The sequence below is a fragment of the Nasonia vitripennis genome, chromosome 5 (assembly GCF_009193385.2).
Source record: "Nasonia vitripennis strain AsymCx chromosome 5, Nvit_psr_1.1, whole genome shotgun sequence".
In the NCBI taxonomy this organism is placed as follows: Eukaryota; Metazoa; Arthropoda; class Insecta; order Hymenoptera; family Pteromalidae; genus Nasonia; species Nasonia vitripennis.
The window spans coordinates 36,880-52,886 of NC_045761.1; the positions used below are offsets into that span (position 1 = coordinate 36,880).

The 16,007-nt window shown below is 43.4% G+C and overlaps 3 protein-coding genes across 9 annotated transcripts in view; 2 read left to right on the forward strand and 1 right to left on the reverse strand.

Moving 5' to 3' along the window:
- Positions 1–4,910, forward strand: LOC100120550 (NAD-dependent protein deacetylase sirtuin-7). Of its 5 annotated transcripts, none has more exons than XR_004344961.1 (7): positions 1–1,430; positions 1,643–1,740; positions 1,816–2,031; positions 2,112–2,520; positions 2,605–3,020; positions 3,099–4,077; positions 4,166–4,910. XR_004344961.1 is itself a non-coding variant. In XM_031932185.2 (6 exons), the coding sequence occupies exons 1-6, from the start codon at positions 1,305–1,307 to the stop codon at positions 3,781–3,783; spliced, it is 1,950 nt and encodes a 649-aa protein (XP_031788045.1). In that variant the 5' UTR covers positions 1–1,304; the 3' UTR covers positions 3,784–4,910. The 5 variants fall into 5 exon arrangements, 3 of the variants coding, with proteins under 3 accessions (XP_031788045.1, XP_031788046.1, XP_031788047.1); XR_004344962.1 differs by having other exon boundaries at positions 1–1,421; XM_031932185.2 differs by having other exon boundaries at positions 3,099–4,910.
- LOC107981330 lies at positions 4,346–6,378 on the reverse strand. Its single transcript, XM_016986877.2, has 3 exons — positions 6,074–6,378; positions 5,683–5,936; positions 4,346–5,601 (listed from the first exon to the last, which is right to left on the reverse strand). The coding sequence occupies exons 1-3, from the start codon at positions 6,092–6,094 to the stop codon at positions 5,421–5,423; spliced, it is 456 nt and encodes a 151-aa protein (XP_016842366.1). The 5' UTR covers positions 6,095–6,378; the 3' UTR covers positions 4,346–5,420.
- The window catches only part of LOC100678156 (caskin-1), a 26,645-nt gene continuing 16,074 nt past the window's right edge, over positions 5,437–16,007 (forward strand). Inside the window, exon 1 of one of the 3 annotated variants that reach the window (XM_031932178.1) lies at positions 5,437–5,570. Coding sequence is in view for 1 of the 3 variants with exons in the window: in XM_031932176.1 (XP_031788036.1) it covers positions 7,555–7,570 (16 nt within the window). In the remaining 2 variants the exon portion in view is untranslated. Of the gene's footprint in view, positions 5,571–6,760; positions 7,571–12,848; positions 12,897–16,007 lie in introns of those variants that run through there. The other 2 variants (XM_031932176.1, XM_031932177.1) reach the window with 2 other exon arrangements.

Here is a 16,007-nt window from a genome sequence, read left to right on the forward strand (position 1 = left end):
ATCCTATCCTTTTCCTGATGGAAGAAAACTTAGCCACCTTCCCGATTGGTTTCCATCGAATAATATTAGTTTGATTGTTTTTATTTTGATGGCTGTTTTTAATTATAAACAAACTAATATTAACTAAGAGCAAGTATCCCGATTTATTGTTTTTACGCACACTGTAGCGAAAATTAAATTTTAAGTATCACGTAATAATTAAACTATTATACACTATTACAATTTTCATAGTGCGTCACATATAATATTTATTTATTATTTACATCTACGCTGCTATTATTTAATTTTATAACATTCATGTAGCAAGGAGATTGACATTCGGCTGACTTGACGACTGCAAGCTTAAAATTTGAATGGCGCCGTGAGAGTGAGAGAGACAGCACGATAGAAATTGATGGCTGCCGCCATCTCGCGGAGCGTACCGAACTATCGCTTTCCGTCCCCTCGCCGCTATACGAACCGTTCTTCTATATGAAGTCTATATTCGTTGATATAGAGGACGCGCGGCGGCGGCGGCGGCGGCGGCGCCGCTGAAAGCAGCGGAGAGGGCAGGAGCCTCGCTATAGGTATATAGAACATAACGCTGTTTGCTGTATCGGACATGCCAGTCCTCTGAGATGATCTATGCAGCGGACACTTGCAAACCAGCCCTAATTTCATCATCAGTACACTGCACACCGCACGCAGTATATATATATATATATAAGGTGACACGAAAACGAGATGTTTTTGTAGCGCTTGGCTTGGAGTGGTGAAGCGCGATCAAAGCTACCGCCGCGCGTCCTCGGAGCGCGCAGAGTGCAGCGGACTAACTCGAAACTTGGATTGTGATTTATGATTTGTGCGCGACATTTCAAGCTTACCAATAAGATATTAAGATAGGATAAGTGATCCGACACACCGACACACGAATACGGGAGCTCTCGCATTATTTTATAGACGCATTATTATACTTAGACGGAGGCGGGAGAGCAGGCGACGATGCAGCGCGAGAGAGACAACCCATCACGGCTGAGACGGCGCAGACAATTCCAAAATGTAAGCAAGGCGGCGCGACTCGTCGTCTGCATTATCCTTGCTGCTGCAGAAGAAAGCAGGAAAGAAGGCAAGCTGCGGTAAGCAACGGAGACTCGCAGTCGGAGGGAGAAGGAGAGAAAGGGAGAGAAAACAGAGAAAACAGAGAATAGTGAAGTAGAACAGATTCTGCGCGTTGCCAGTTGCATCAGTGTGTGTCGTACACGTACGCGGTGTACGCATAACATAATACCTACATATTATACACATACACATGATACATCTCCAAGATGGAGGAGGAGGACACTGGGGAGACGACGACGAGGAGGTGCCTGATGTCGAGGAGGCGATCTACCGTCTCGCAATCCCTAAAAGTTCAAGACGAGCGCACGGCTACCGTGAAAAAGGTTCGGAAAGTGCGTGAGATCGTTATTCTTTTTTTGCCTTGTCCTTCTCCATTATTTTCTTGTCCAAAGTCTGGTGAATAGCGTTGTATGTACATACATACAACACCGCTCAACGTATATCGCCGTTTGCGTGCGTGCATATGTGTTTTTGTGTGAGCGAGTAAACTAAATAAACGCAATTCAGTCGGTTGATTAAATTGTACAAAATTGTACGGTTTTAGGTTGCGACGATACTTCAGAAGCCAGAGGACAGCAGGACATCTGAGGAGTGCGAGTTTCTTGTATCATGCAGCGATATTGTCAAGCAAGTCAATCTCAGGTAAAGTATAGCTTTGTATAAATGCTTTTAACAAGTACTCTTTATAATCAATTTTATGTTTTGTCCAAAAATTAGACAGCAAAAAAGGGACCGAGTGAAAGCGAGACTAGAAGAGGTTGAAGATGCTCCAGAAATTCTTGAGGAAAAATGCATAAGGTTAGCAGCTGCTATAAGTCGAGCGACATCTTTGGCTGTTTACACAGGCGCTGGCATAAGTACAGCTGCATCGATACCAGATTACAGAGGAACCAATGGAGTGTGGACACGATTGCAGCAAGGAAAAGATATTGGGTTCGTTCTATTGTAGTAGTAAACTCGAGCTCATTTTCTCTGTCTCTAATTAATACTCCTTGTTTCTCTGTTCAACACAGAAATCACGATCTCAGTCAAGCAGAGCCTACGATAACTCATATGGCACTTTATGCTTTGTACAAAGCTCGGATGCTGAAACACATAGTTTCTCAGAACTGCGATGGATTGCATCTGCGAAGTGGTATACCTCGTCCATTGCTGTCCGAAGTCCACGGCAATATGTACGTCGAAGTTTGCCGAACCTGTAAACCGTCACGCGAATATTGGAGGCTGTTTGATGTAACGGAAAAAACAGCAAGGTATGCTCATTCCACTGGTCGAACGTGTCACAAATGCAACTCGCCTTTGCAAGATTCGATTGTGCATTTTGGTGAGCGGGGCAATCTTCTCTGGCCAATCAATTGGAATGGAGCTAGTAGAGCTGCCAAACAAGCGGACGTTATTCTTTGCTTGGGATCCAGTCTCAAGGTTATTCTCTATTCTACAATTTTACAGGATTATTCACTTTGACAGAAATTAAAATTTTTGAATGTTGTGCTGTACAATTAATAGGTTCTAAAAAAATATCCGTGGCTCTGGCAAATGGACAGGCCTGTAGCCAAGAGGCCGCAACTCTACATTGTAAATCTGCAGTGGACGCCCAAGGATGATAACGCTGTACTAAAAATTAATGGAAAATGTGACCAAGTCATGAAAATAGTCATGTCCCACTTGGGTATCGATATCCCGTGCTACCAGAGAGCCAAGGATCCAATTTTTTATCATGCAATCAAGTTGCAAAGTAACGAATTGTCGACAACTTCGCAACCTTGCCTGCAGCTCCAGTCGTTACCCTGCGGCTTGAACAAGACGACAAGAACAAGCAATAATCAAAACCAACAAGTCGTGATTGAAAAGGAAGAAAAAATAGACCATGACGTGGAAATCATACAAGAAATACCAACAGGTTCTTTAAATTTTAAGGAAAGGTAAGCAGTGGCGATTTTTACTGCGTAATTATTCAAGATTTTAAATTATTGACGATTTCATTTTATATTGTATTCCAGACGATCCGTGTTGCTGCTACCCAACAACGGTAACGACGAAGACAACGACGACGACGATGATGACGACGACGACGACGACGACGACGACGACGATGACGACGACGATGATGACGTGTTGACTACCATTAGCACGGAGAAAGAGCAAGAGGATGACGAAAATGGCTGCGACTCGCAAATTGCAATTCAGGATCCAATAAGTGCTTATCCGGCTCCGTTTTTTGCAGCTTTACCTTTTCTGTCTATGGGTCTGCCCTTTCCACCGATGTACATATGCCCCCAGCTGACGCCCTTTCTCTACTATCACCCATTCGTCCAGATACCGGCGGCGGCGGCAGCGGCAACGACGACTTTCGACGCGTCTCTTCAGAATCAAGACGACCGGCTACCACCCAAGCCCAAGCCAGCCTGCGACTTTTGTATGGAAAATGAGGGTTCGCCAACTTGTCTGTATTATCAGCGAGATGTCGACGGCGATCCCGTGACTACGGATCTTCTTCTTACTACTTCGGAACCACCACCAGATCCAAACGAGATTCAGGATGACTCCGAACTCCCCCAGACACCACCGGCAGAAGCAGCAGCAGCAGCGTCGATCACCGACGAAAACGTTCCAGCTGCATCATCTGCCAAAAATCCCGGCTGGTTCGGCAAGGGCTATCGGAAGGGTATGAAGAGAAAGCGGTAGCATCGAATTCGCACGAAATACCTTGTACTTGGTTTGTTCCTCTTCCTTCGTGGCATCAGCCGCGACCGTCGCTTTCAAGATACACTGCGCAATATGCCGTGGATACTTAAATTGTATGATTGCATAGTGCGAAAGCGAGCAGGCTTGTGTGTGCAAGTTGCACTGCTTGTATTTAGGGCTAGTATGTGCACTGTGCTGCTAGTGCAAGTGGGTTGTGAAAAGAAACTCTTTTCTTGTAAAATTGTTTTCTTTGCTCCAGAGTTTGCTTCGTTTTATAGTGAATCGTCCTTGAATGTGAGTAAAAGTAGACTAGGGCCAGTATGCAGATAAAATATATTTTTGAACCATGCATAAATGACCAACAATGAATACTCTGTTTCAGATATTAGGTAATAGATTCTCAATGTATTCTTATGAAACTTGAGTCACGCTTTCAAGTGTAATGATTAATTTAAAATTGCACACAAGTATTCAGTATTAGAGGAAGACCAATCAAAATGAAATTCCAGAAGTTGCGCGTCTACAAATCTTAATTTGTGAATGCGATATTCACGCGTCTGTCTCCTATAAATTGCTCCAAGTTTATTATTCAATTCAAGTCATACAATACCACTATACCTATCCTATACAATCTCCAGTCGTATGTGCCGTGCGCGAGTCAAGAAACTAGATGTTTGTGCAAGATTACATATAGGTATGACGCGCCAATGATCCATGAAATCAAGTTTTGTTTACTAATAATAACCTTAATGCACAACTGCATTAAACTAGAATTAGATTTAGTCGAGATGGCAGCTAATGATATCAAGTCTTTTAATACTTGATTGCATGTCATGTGTTGAGTCAGGTTCATAGTTATTAATTCTTCCTTTTTATGGACTAAATTACCAATATCGTTTTTATTCGTTATATCAAAACTTCGTTTTAATTGTAAATATTTAAAGTTTTTTATATTCATTGATAATTTTGTTGTTTGTACATACTTGAACGTTTGTATCGCCCATTCAAATTTTTATTATTTATAAACAATAAACCCAACATTTTTAAATAGATCGTCTTACTTCATCTTGCATTGTACCCTCGCGTCCATCCAAGCGTATAAACAATAAACCCAACATTTTTAAATAGATCGTCTTACTTCATCTTGCATTGTACCCTCGCGTCCATCCAAGCGTCCAAGTGCTATTATATATAGTATAGGTATAATACCGCGAGCGAAGGGAACGAAAAACTGCGAGTCGCGTCGTTACGCGGCAGCACGAGACTGCCGCCCGCCCCCTGGGCCCTGCGCAGCACTTCGATGGGGACGCCGCCTATATTCTTGCTGCTCCAGTAGAGGACGTCGTCGTCTGCTATATCAATATCACTGTCATATAGCCGTAGTGCATAATCGCGTTCTAAGCTTTGTCTCGAAATTACTTGCCAGATTGTAACATGTTGTACGATACATACAAGCTAGAGTGGATCGTGCAGTAGGGCGACAAGACGAGCATTCCGAGAGACCAGTATGCGGCTAGCGGACGGTCCAAATTATACCTATGACGACTCGACTATCGAACGTTGCGATGATGGCGGAAGAGCTGCATCGGCATGTTATACCGACGACGCTGACGTCGGCGATGGCCGATGAGCGACGGCTACGAGGGGTAGTACCAGAGCGCTATTAGTATAGTAGTAGCCGCGACAGTATCACGAGTCGAGTGCGAGTCGTGAGTGCAGCCGACCGGTCGTAGAGTGAAGAAGCAGCAGCAGCAGCAGCGCACCACCACCACCTTCGCCAGTTCTCGGTGAGTTAACTGAGCCAATGATAACTCAACACTAGCACCAAATATAAGTATATATACTACTACTACACACTTGTAGAGTCAAACACGTTTGTCGTAACTCGTATCTCCATACCTGCTACACTGTATTACGTACACCTTATATGTTGCGTAGACATAAAAGTAGAGCTTGCGAGAGCAAGTCGTTCGTATGGTCTGTTGCCATGCTGCGCGCGGAGACTGGGAAAGAATCCCCTGCTGCTGCTGCTGCTGCTGCTGCTGCTGCTGCTGATGATGATGATCATGGGGCTGACGAGGATGATACTTAATACCATATTTGCTTGTCGCAATTATGGCTCGAGGCTTTCTTGATATTATTTTATCACGCACCTATATGCACATCAGTAATACAATGGGATGCCAATCACTTATATTTATTATGATAAACAGTTGACGTATATATTGTATTGCAAATGATCGCACTTATTAGGCTCAATATAGGCGATTGCAGAAAAATAAAAAAATACCTTCAAGTTGTAAATGCGCATCTAAGTATAGGGTCATCATCATTTATTAGTGAAAACTGTGGCTATTAGTTGTCACGTGAGAAAAGGTTCATGAGGGCAGAATCTGAAGCCGCACCAAGTAAAAGGGCATAATACCAGCGGATCATACAAAACGAGTCCAATTCTTTCGAAAGTTGCTACTGCAGTTCTTACACTGCTGTCGGTTTAGTTTTCGGCCCTTTTTCCATCCCGCGAAATAATTCAATCGTTGAATATTACGTACATACAATACAATGTTGATCCAATATCTTATATATCCATACACGTCGTGCGCACGCGCATAAGGCTGCACTCGCTTCTATCGACATATTTTTCGCCCCCTATACCTATGGCTATAATACTTATACGCATCGTGAAAACGATTTTCAAGTATCTTATATACAAGTATACAACTCTCTTTGTGTTTGCGCGTGCACGGAGCGGCACATCAGATTGACAATAAACTAACTGAATTAAATTCGGAGCTTTCAAGGGGTAGTCTTCAGCATATAATGTTTGACATAATCTCTCATATCAATATATCATAAACAAACTATAGTCGCGAGTGCCGAGTGTGTCCAATAGCTAACGCCCCCTGCTGCATCCTGGCGCAAGCGAAGCTTCTTTTTCTCACCGCGACCGTCGGCAGTGCTGCCTCGTTCTCGCAACGTCACGAGGCAGCTAGTAGCTCTCTCGCCGGCGCTCAGGCCTCAGCGCTGACTCTGACTCGCGGCGGCCGCCGCCGCATATTACTTGTAGAGGACCGCACTCGGCGTCTGCGTCGGCATACCCAGTATACGTCGACTCTCGGTTGTCGGTTTTTGCCTATACCTATTACGTTATACACCCATGCACACAAGCTGCGGAGCCTGCTTACTGCTGGCTACTGCGCGAGCCCACCGGAGACTGCACAGTGCCAGCTTATACTACTACTCTATTTTGTGCGCGGTGTACCTAGCAATTTTTTTCTTAGCGAACATGTTACATGCACATAGCTCGTATGTCTTGTGAAGTGCGCGAGTGTATGTACGAGCATCTACGCAGGAGAAAGAGAGAGAGAGAGAGAGCCAGAGAGGAGAGGGCGTCCAAAATGAGGGAGATGCAGCCGCAGCAACTGATGCTGGATCGCGAGTAGTGAGCGTCCTGTTCCTCGCGGACAAAGAGTCTGGCTGATCTGGCCGTGGTGCGTTTTTCTGTGAGATAGGAATATTGAAAGAGATCCGGAGATAAAAGAGCGCAGAGTTGGCATGGCACAGAGGGCTTGTAGCGTCGTTCCGGAGCATCGACTCCTTGCCACCCCCGCTCTCCAGTGTGATCGCATTTTTTCTCTCATTTAAGTTGTTGATAATTCTTGAGTGCGCGATCTGGTGCAGCTGTTTTTCCAGTTGAAAAGTGTTACTTTTCCTGTTCCTGCTGGCTCGCGGTCGCCTCTGCTACGACGGACGCAGGACAGCAGCCAAGTCATGAGACGCATAAGTGGTAAGATTCGATGCGTTTTCTTCTCGGTTTTCTTCCTCCTGCGAAATTCGACTCGGTAGCTCGTGCGCGTTTACGAATCCTGGGAATGCAAACGTTGCTTCGATTCCGTGTGTGCCTGCGAGCGCGCGCGTGTGTACGTGTATGTGCGTGTGTGTGAGTGCGCGCGCGCGCGCGCGCGCCCACACCGTGAAATGAAAGGCATCGCGTTTTCTCCGCCGACTCGGATCGAGTTCTCTGTGCAGCAACTCGGTCAGCACCACTGCGCGCCGGAACGAGGATTTTTCATGTCGGAAGGCTGACGCAGCACACACTGGCGCGAGAAGCGAGTATGTATCGATGTCGATGAGGTCATTGATGTGCTCGTGCGACGCTCACGAAAGGGGAAGATTCGCCCAACGTCCTTGGGATGTGCAGCATAACTTTGCTGATTTGTTTATTCGAGAATTGCCCATACGACGCGTGAATCATGTGCCGATGGAATTATCCGTCGCAGTGCCTACTGCTTGTGTGCTCGTACAATTTAAAGGTGATTAAAAGAAGACGATAGACTAGTCGATAGAGGTGTTTCGAGACACAATGCGTGCATTAATTGTAAGCCAAGTATGTATTGTAGTATCAGCTAATAAATATTCATTAGTTTATCGCGCGTGCACAGCGTAACTGTTCAAGTACATCACTATAATCGCTAATTGCATAATCGTCCGTCTTTTCCTTTGAAGCGCAGCATCGCTTTAAAATCTGCAAAAACTTCATTAAATTAATTATCGAACATCAAAACGGGCTCCAAGAACATTTTTCTTTCCACAGTCTTGAAATTTGATTTCCTTATCAACTTTGAGTTAGAAGCGCTAATCTCAACTTCTCCATATCGCTTAATTGTATTTCCCTGACGTGTAACATCCGACGTCCGATCGTAGCAGCTGGCATCAGCATTAGTTGTACTATCATAGTGTTTGTACGTGCTCAAATTTCTTACTAGGCCTTCAGGTCCGATAGGGACCGAGATAAACATTTTTAAACTGATATGCTAGCTGCAAGGTAATAAATTTATTACAACCAATATGAAAAATATTAAAAAGAGTAAATGTTCATGAGGCTAATAGCGTGCGCACTCTCTCTCTCTCTCTCTCTCTCTCTCTCTCTCTCTCTCAAGGTGCACATATGAAAAACTCACCCTTGCAATGCTGCACTCATTCTCTCCAACGAAAGACAGGCGGCCTGTCGTGCAGCTGTCCCTTCCCCACAAAATTTAGCTGTTCATTACACAAAGGGCGCTGCCCCCACATACACGCACGCACACATTTGTCGTTTCATACATATAACTTCCATTATAGCGTCGCACAAAGTCAGAGCTGCGTATCGCTTGCTATTGTCCTCTCACTGCTGCGCAAGTCTAGTCCATCGAATTTGTGGCACCTCGCCGTTGAAAATGCAAATGTTCAATTTTTTTGCTTAGAAACCTTGGTATTGCGACTAAAATCGATCAAAAAGTACTCGTAATTTATAGTGTTCAGTGGCTCCGTTGGTAGTTTACCGCTCTATTTCTTACTGCTTTATGCATTACTATGAGCTGTAACACTGCACTGAAGTATAATGCCGAATCTTCTGTGTTGTCTTTATCTGGTATTTGAAAAAGCCATTCGTGTCCGTATGATTCAACGTAACGAGAGAGAGAGAGAGAGAGAGAGAGAGAGAGAGAGAGAGACAGAGAGAGAGAGAGAGAGCGCGTGTTTTCGTTCGCGGACACTGCACGCCTATATCTGCCAGAGAGATCGAACAATAAAATTAATCCGATAATTATGCGTGTAAAAGAGGAGGAAATCAACGTTTTCTCTATTTAATTGTTTTTTTACGGAATAAAAGTTAATTCACCGTATTTACCCCATTTGCATATTGGACTGTACATAAAGTTGAAGAAAGCTACGTTCCAAAATAATTGGTAGATCATTTTCTATTTCAGGATCATTTAATTATAAAATTTGAACAAGTCTTTGCATCTCCCCTTTCTATGTCTCGCGATAGAGATCGACGAATAAAGGTCCACTCACAGATATGCGCACTTACATAAGTCCTTGGCTTGGCCTTATAGCCGAGCGTGATGCTGGCTTGCCTCGCTCGCCTGCGTTTTTTGCTATACTTTCGACTGGCATCTCTCTCTCTCTCTCTCTCTCTCTCTCTCTCTCTCTCTCGCTCGCTCTCTCTCTCTCTCTCTCTCTCTCGCTCGCTCTCTCGCATACGAACGTTGCTGTTGGCCGTAGCAGTTAGAGAATTTTCAAGGCTGCGCTTGACCGATGGCTCTACAGTATTACAGATATACTCTATATTGTATACGCTGCGCCGCGTATTGCTTTTCGGATTTCGGACAAGTAGTCGTATACACATTGTAGATTTTTATATAGTGTACTCAAAAAAAAATGAATTGATTGTATGTACCAGGTCGTTTCTTGTTGCTCCCGGATTTGCACTTACGTATGTGCTCATTAAAGAAATGACATTTGCCATTTTCACAATCAGTTAACCATGTTAATCCTGATGTGCGCTCACTTTCTAATTAAAACTTTTGCCTTAGTCAATATTTCAACAAAGTGCTTCATTCATTAAGAAGCTCAAGCGTGGCCAATTAATATCGTTAATTCCATCTTGTCGTTCGCTATGGTGTGTAGAGCAAAACGCCAGCCAAGCAAGTGCAAATGGACGTCCTACAGCAAAGAGTACTTGATGCGCTGCTGTTGCAATAAATATGTACAGGCGACGGTGGCGTTGGACCTCGTCTGCGCATACAAGGTTTTGCGCGGGTATAGGTTCTAGTACAACATAAGGAAAAAGCTGCGGAGACTACTATATATTATGGAAAAAGAAAAATCGGACTAGGAATTAAAGCTGCTTACAGGGCGATGACGGGGAAGTGAGGCGAACGTTTCGTATTATACGGAAGTCGAAGCGTGTGTAATCGGATTTTCAGACGTAAGACGCACAATACACGGGGAAAAAGTACATATAGAGTCTTGGATCGATCGATAGCTGTGCTTTAGCCTCACTCTCTTGAACCCTTTCGAAGACTTACGATTGCCCCCGCGGGCCAGAGACGAAGATGTGCACGCGTACTAAGATACAGCCTGCACAGGTATACGGCAAAAAGTGATATAGAAGGAGAGAGAAGGATGTAATAATTATTAAAAAGGGAATAGCATCTTTCCTTATCGTCTTCGTAATTCCTACCATAAATTAGTTTTTTTATATATTAATTTTGTATATATGAGAAGTGTACACTGTAGGTACAGCGTACACGACCTTTTTCTCGAGCGTGGCCACGAAACGTGTACTCGTGACTTGTAATTTTAAGGAAAGTTCCCACGTTAAATTTTCCAACATAATAATCTCAGCAGCTTTCCCTCGGAGATTTTTTCTTCAATAGTGCGCTTTATATAAACATATATATGAATTAATAAATATAAAAAATTAAAAATCAGACGCAGCACAATATAGATGTTTGCTGAAAATAATCACAGTTGTCATTTTCACATTTTCCATACAATGGTACTTCCTAATTCGAGTTTAGTCGTGTCAAGTGCCAAATCGTGTCTTCGAATAGCTTTGTTGATTCAGGTAAATTTTTCGCCAAATTTCAGTACCGAAATTCTCCAGGCTTCTCTCTCTCTCTCTCTCTCTCTCTCTCTCTCTCTCTCTCTCTCTCTCCTCCTGCAACGCCCCTACTTTAAACACGCGTAATAAAACAAAACAACAGTGGAAAGTATCGGTACACATATACCTCGGACTCCCGCGAGCGGCCAAGAAATTCGAGTACTGCCCTCGTCTATACTCTTTTTTCCGTTTATTTTCTCACTGCATATGTGCCTAATTTGTCGAGTATATTGTTTCTGTTGAAAACATCGACATGATTTAGTGGTGTATTCAAATCCTTCCGGAGAAGATAAAGAAAGCTCTATGATACCATGTAATGTAATATATAAATTTGACTGTGCAGTAGCTTCTATCGCTAATTTTGAATATACCAGCAGTGCTTGACGACGTAGTCGTGACTATCCCAGTAGGCCGATAGATCAAGCCACAGAACTCTCCTCGAAAGTGTCGGAAAATTATTTGTTCTCCCTCTTACAGGAATGATCACATTAACATGACGTTTAAAATAGTTTTTAAATGAACATTCTGCACATACACTGCACCAGCAGATGATGATTCTTTTTTGTTCGGCGGAAGGTTCTTTTTTGTGTGATTATCCCGAATCACTCTCGAATGTTTTGTTTGATACGGTATAGTTATCAAAGAAACCAAGATCAGCTGGTATTAGTAAACCCGTCCATCTATAATATGTATATATAGATATCCGCTTGGGCTGTAGTACTGCGCACATTCACGCGAAGGGAGAGAGAGAGAGAGAGAGAGAGAGAGAGGAGTTCCTTGCTTTGTGACTTCCGGAACACTAAAAATAAACTTCGTTCAAGTCGCCGAGCCGCTGTATGCGCGCGTTTACGAACTTCCCTGGACCTTTTTACCCTTACTAAAACGTCATCACGCGCGCAAGAGCATGTCTATTTTTCCTTTTCTTTTTTTTCTCATTGTGACGTCGTACTTAGTTTACAGAAAACGAGATAAAACGCAAGCAATACATAAAATTTTATTCGCGGACGCGGAAATCGTTTTGCACTTGTCCTTTTTTGCTTGCGAATACTTCGTCGTGCTTGGAGCGCCACGCTGGCTGCCGCCGCCGCCGCCGCCGCCACGTTCTCTCTGCGGAATTCCTCCGCGCAAAGAGCAAACAGTGCAGCAGCCCATCGTATACGTCGCACCCCGAGCGTTCGTTTTTTCTCATCAAGCGTGCGAAAGAGCTTACTTTTGCGTAGGCGGCAAAAAGTTGCGCCAAACGCGTGCAGTATCGTCGACACATAGTTCTGTCTGTCGATTACAAGCGAGATTGATGATGTTAGTTCAACTGCAGCCTACTTATATACTTATCGCAAACACACTCACTGAAATTGGTTTTCCTTCCCGTTGGATCGTGTGCAAGCGTTGCGTAATCGACTTCAGCCCTCTGCCCTCGTGGATAGTCCAATTCTTTTTTTCTATCTTATTACGGCCGCGCCATGATTGCTTTGTTATGGCTAATGGTGAACTTGCCCATTTGAGCAAGAATTTTAAATACACCGCATATACACGAAAGCTCTGTAGTTGTTCTCGAATGTTCCCCATATTCCATATCTATACATACAATAATATAACTTTACTTTTTTTTAAATTATTTCTAATTTCTCTGTTTCAGGTGAGTTCTAGGTGTCGTATTTTTCACCGGAATACCGATTTCCTGAATGTGAGTTTCATCATTTTAAACGTAACACATAACCTCAACACAAATGGTATAGGAAATGCATAAGTATAATTAAAATTATACGTATATGTACTTGTATGATGGACGCTCGAGAGAGCCGACGCGATAGTATAAAAAAAGCGCGTTCGTTTAGTTGCTAACGTATATAGCATAAAGTACACGGCTGTTATCTGGTGTATATTAGATTCCATCGCTCGCGCACCGTATGGCATACATCGATCACACATCCGGTCGACACGTGACGTCGCACACAAGAGCAGACTTTTAAATATTATTATCCTTCTCCAAAGCGTGTACAAGTTACGCAATAAACTTTGCTGTAGGTGTATAAATGTGCATACACGTAACTATTATAAGTGATCTGAAAGCCACTCTTTCTTTGTTGTCCCAATGCGCATCAATTTGGAATTATTCATGACCCTTGACGCATATGCTGGTGATGAGTATAAATTAAGTACATCGAATGTGACAATCTTGTTAATCGATACACTTAGGATATGCGAAATCTTGATGTTTGCTTTGCGATGACGAGGTATACGTGGATAATGGGTATACATGACTTGTTAATAGATCCTGCGTTAATTCTATAAACGTCTCTGAATAGACAAACCGGCGCAATCGCACTTGCCCGCGAAGAATAAGGGATGGCACTTGACAATCGTGCAGCAGATCGTGAAAAGTTGACACACGCTAGCACGCGCGCACCCATGCTGCACGCACGTGCTTAATGTGACGCCGCACGTCTGTCGAATATCGATATATGTGTATACACACAATAATATACGACCATGTATACATACATCACGCAAGAGTTTTGCCAGTCGATTTCTGTACAAACGACTATCGGGTTAACATACGCTTATTCGTATGTACTCAGCGCACGTACATTGAGTAGACTTGTTTAACAACGCAGGTTGATCTAATTACCAATTTTACTATAACATATGTATACTATGAAATTTAATTCTGTTGTATGCATCTCTTGTCAATCTTCTTTCATTCGAATTCTTAGCCGTGTAATAGTGTATATAACTAAAACCTATAGCTGTTATAGAGTAAATAAGCACTTGGTACTCTGTAAGATGGCTACGATTCGACAATCCTTAAAATGAATCTCGGGCATTCTTTGGGCAAAATTTTCGGTTCAATTGCGATGCAAACGTTCTTAAAATCGTATTAGTGGTATATCGAAATGTGTATACGTCGGTATTTATTGATTTATTTATTCAGTATTTTCTATCGGTATTGCTTATATTGATAGATTAAAGAAGACGTTGTGGTAAGATTGATATCATGATGTATTGCAAGGCGAGGACGACTTAAAATCTGGCCAAGATGACCGTCATTTTGACGTTATGACAAGAGTCTATTTTTTTGTTCAAACTTTAGTCGAAAAAAGCTTTCTCTAGTATAATAAGTAGGCGTGTTTGAAAAGCCCTTCTCGCTCTCTTGATGCATGATTATATTATATGTATTTACGCAGCTCCCTTACGACGGCCTCGTGTTGCCGCTGGCTCGTTATTACTATTTGAGTCGGGCTCCGAGCGTGCGCAGCTGTATAAGTATGTATGTACACGCAGCAGCAGCAGCCGCTCACGAAATTCGAAGCCCGTTGCATTTCCCTTATTGCAGACGTCAGCGCCTCTGCCACCGCCGCGCTGCTGCTGCTGCTGCTGCTGCTGCCGCCGCCGCTGCACGACGTGGCAACGCTGTCGACGATCAAAGAAACACTTTGTAGTCGTCGAGTACCGAAAGCCGATTCAAGAGAGAAGAAGCAGCGCTTCTGGATATACCTATAGTGCCTATAGTGTATAGTTGTGCACTATACATATATTCAGTGTATAGCGCGCGGACATTTTACGCGTCCCTCGACAATATACTCCTACGACTATGCTTGTAAAAGCGCGGACACGTCATCGCCGCATTTACTTATGCTGTTTGTAGTTTTGGAGCATTTCTCGGCGGCGAAATTCGAGGACGCTCTATCTCGAACCCGGCTTATTTTTGACACTTCCTTTAGTCATTTCTATTGTCAAGGTACAATTAATTTTCTGCTTAGAAATACAATCAATTATTTACATAGGGAGTAACAGAGAATACCGTACTCTATATAGTATGCATTGTGTGAATTGCCACCCGAGGCCAATAGAAGGCACGGGTGACAATCGTGTGCTTTGGGGAGGCCTTCTTTTCTTTAACGGCTTATCGCGTAAACAATCCGCGACATTAGAATTTTCAGTTAAAAAAATCCGCTAATATAGTTAACGCGTATATAAGAATAATTTATCGCAGTAGGCTGGAAGTTAGCGCTCCAGAATTAGCATCGGGTTCAGAAATCACCTTGAACAGCTGCCCTACAATGCAAGAGGCATCCTGAAAGTAATTATTAATTCATTTGCAGGAGAGCGCCCCCGTCGATTGATTGCGGCAAACGCATCACACATCCCGTGCATCTCACACGAGAGAGTACAAGATCTCATATTTTCTAAAGCGACGTATGGAGCTGATGCGCTCTCTATGCGCGGTGATTGACCTATTTTCTCGCTCGCTCTCTACTCGCCGCGTGACGCGGATTATGGCTAACTTTGCCAATATAACCTCGTTTTCGAGGAGCAAGCAGCCATCGAGTAAGAGCAGCGCGTTACACTTTATCATATGTGACGCGCCGTCTGAGTGTAAAAGGGGTCGCGATGTGCATAATCTTTTGTCTTCGTCATCCTCGTTATTGCTATTATTATCATCATTATTATTGTTGTTGTTGTTGTTGTTGTTGTTGTTGTTGTTGTTGTTGTTGTTGATACTGCGATGTAGCGAAAACTTATTCCGGTCGGTCACCCAGGCAGAAAAGTCTCTAATGGGCTCTATCCGGGAAGCGAAGCCGCGTTTACGTAATGACCAGCTGCTTGTCAGCCACAGCTGCTCTCGCAGAAATTTGATTTTACATCCCGTATCAATTTAAACGTAGCGCACCTGCATGACAAAAAGGCCAACAAAGTTATGAACTCGTCGTTTGCGAAGAAAACTGTAGCGCAAAGTGTTTCGAGAGTTGCTCGCTCGTTCTAAAGATAAGCGATTACACCCTTGATACCTAAC